Source organism: Nannochloropsis gaditana (genome assembly GCF_000240725.1).
Source record: "Nannochloropsis gaditana CCMP526 unplaced genomic scaffold scaffold1486, whole genome shotgun sequence".
In the NCBI taxonomy this organism is placed as follows: domain Eukaryota; class Eustigmatophyceae; order Eustigmatales; family Monodopsidaceae; genus Microchloropsis; species Microchloropsis gaditana.
In genome coordinates, this window is record NW_005802467.1 from 1 (window position 1) to 1,044 (window position 1,044).

General features: G+C 59.4%; 1 protein-coding gene across 1 annotated transcript; it reads right to left on the bottom strand.

Annotated features, from left to right (window-relative positions):
* Positions 1-24: 24 nt before the first annotated feature.
* On the bottom strand, positions 25-591 carry NGA_0705600 (family transcriptional regulator; the record flags this gene model as incomplete). Its single annotated transcript, XM_005852300.1, has 1 exon — positions 25-591. One exon carries the CDS (start codon positions 589-591, stop codon positions 25-27), a length of 567 nt encoding a protein of 188 aa, XP_005852362.1.
* Positions 592-1,044: the final 453 nt, after the last annotated feature.

The following is a 1,044-nucleotide window of genomic DNA, read 5'->3' on the forward strand; positions in this document are numbered from 1 at the left end:
GGAAGACCCGCTGCACCTGACCCATCAGCTGTCCGAAGACGAGCGGATGATCAGTGCCGGATGACCTACGGTGGCCAGGAATTCAGGACTGGCACACAGGCACCAGTCGACGGCCAGAACCTGCTTCTCCACCCGGCCGCCATCGCTGCGGCCGGTGATGCCAAGGGCGATGTCGACACCGTCCTCAATCAGGTTCACCGCGTCGTTGGACAGGCGGATGTCAAACTCGATGCCGGGATGGCTTTGTCGAAAGGCTTTCATCGCGCTCGAAATTGCAGACGGGTCAAAATCAGCGGGCGCTGACAGCGTGATCTTGCCGTGAAGCAGGTCCGTTCCAGCCTCGGCCTGACGCAGGGCGCGCTCCAGGGTGGCAAGCGAAGCGTCGCTGTCGGCAAACAGGCGCTGACCTGCGGCCGTTAGGGACAGGGCCCGGGTGCTACGCTTGATCAGGCGGGTGCCCAGTTCGGCCTCCAGCTTTTGAACATGCTGGCTGACGGTGGAGCGCGGCAGATCAAGAGCACTGGCCGCGGCGATAAAGCTGCCGCGACGGGCCACTTCGGCGAAGGTTTTCAGATAGGTATAGGACTTCATTGTCCGATAAACTGGATAGAGTTTCCATTTTTGTCCACTTATCAAATCAATGTGGAGATTGTAGGTCCGCCTCATTCATACAGGAGGACCGCTTCATGACTCATGCTTCTCACCTTGTTGCCGAACCCAGCCGCTGTTTATCCACTCAGACCGAAGTCTGCTTTTCCGGGCTGCGTGCCAAGGTGAAGCAGGGCTCGGCTGATGCGCCCTTCACCGTCATGGAAATCAGGGCTGAGAAAGCGGCCGGGGCCCCCGCGCACATTTCGCCACAGGAAGATAAATGCTTCCTCGTCACGTCGGGCTTCTTCTACTTCCTGATCGGTGATGAAAGGCGATACGCCGAAGCTGGCGACGTCATTTTTGTGGCGCGCGGCGATGTGCATAGCTTCTCTGGCGTCGGCGATGGGGCCAATACGCTGGTGCTGGTCTCGACTCCGTCCCATCACCACGATT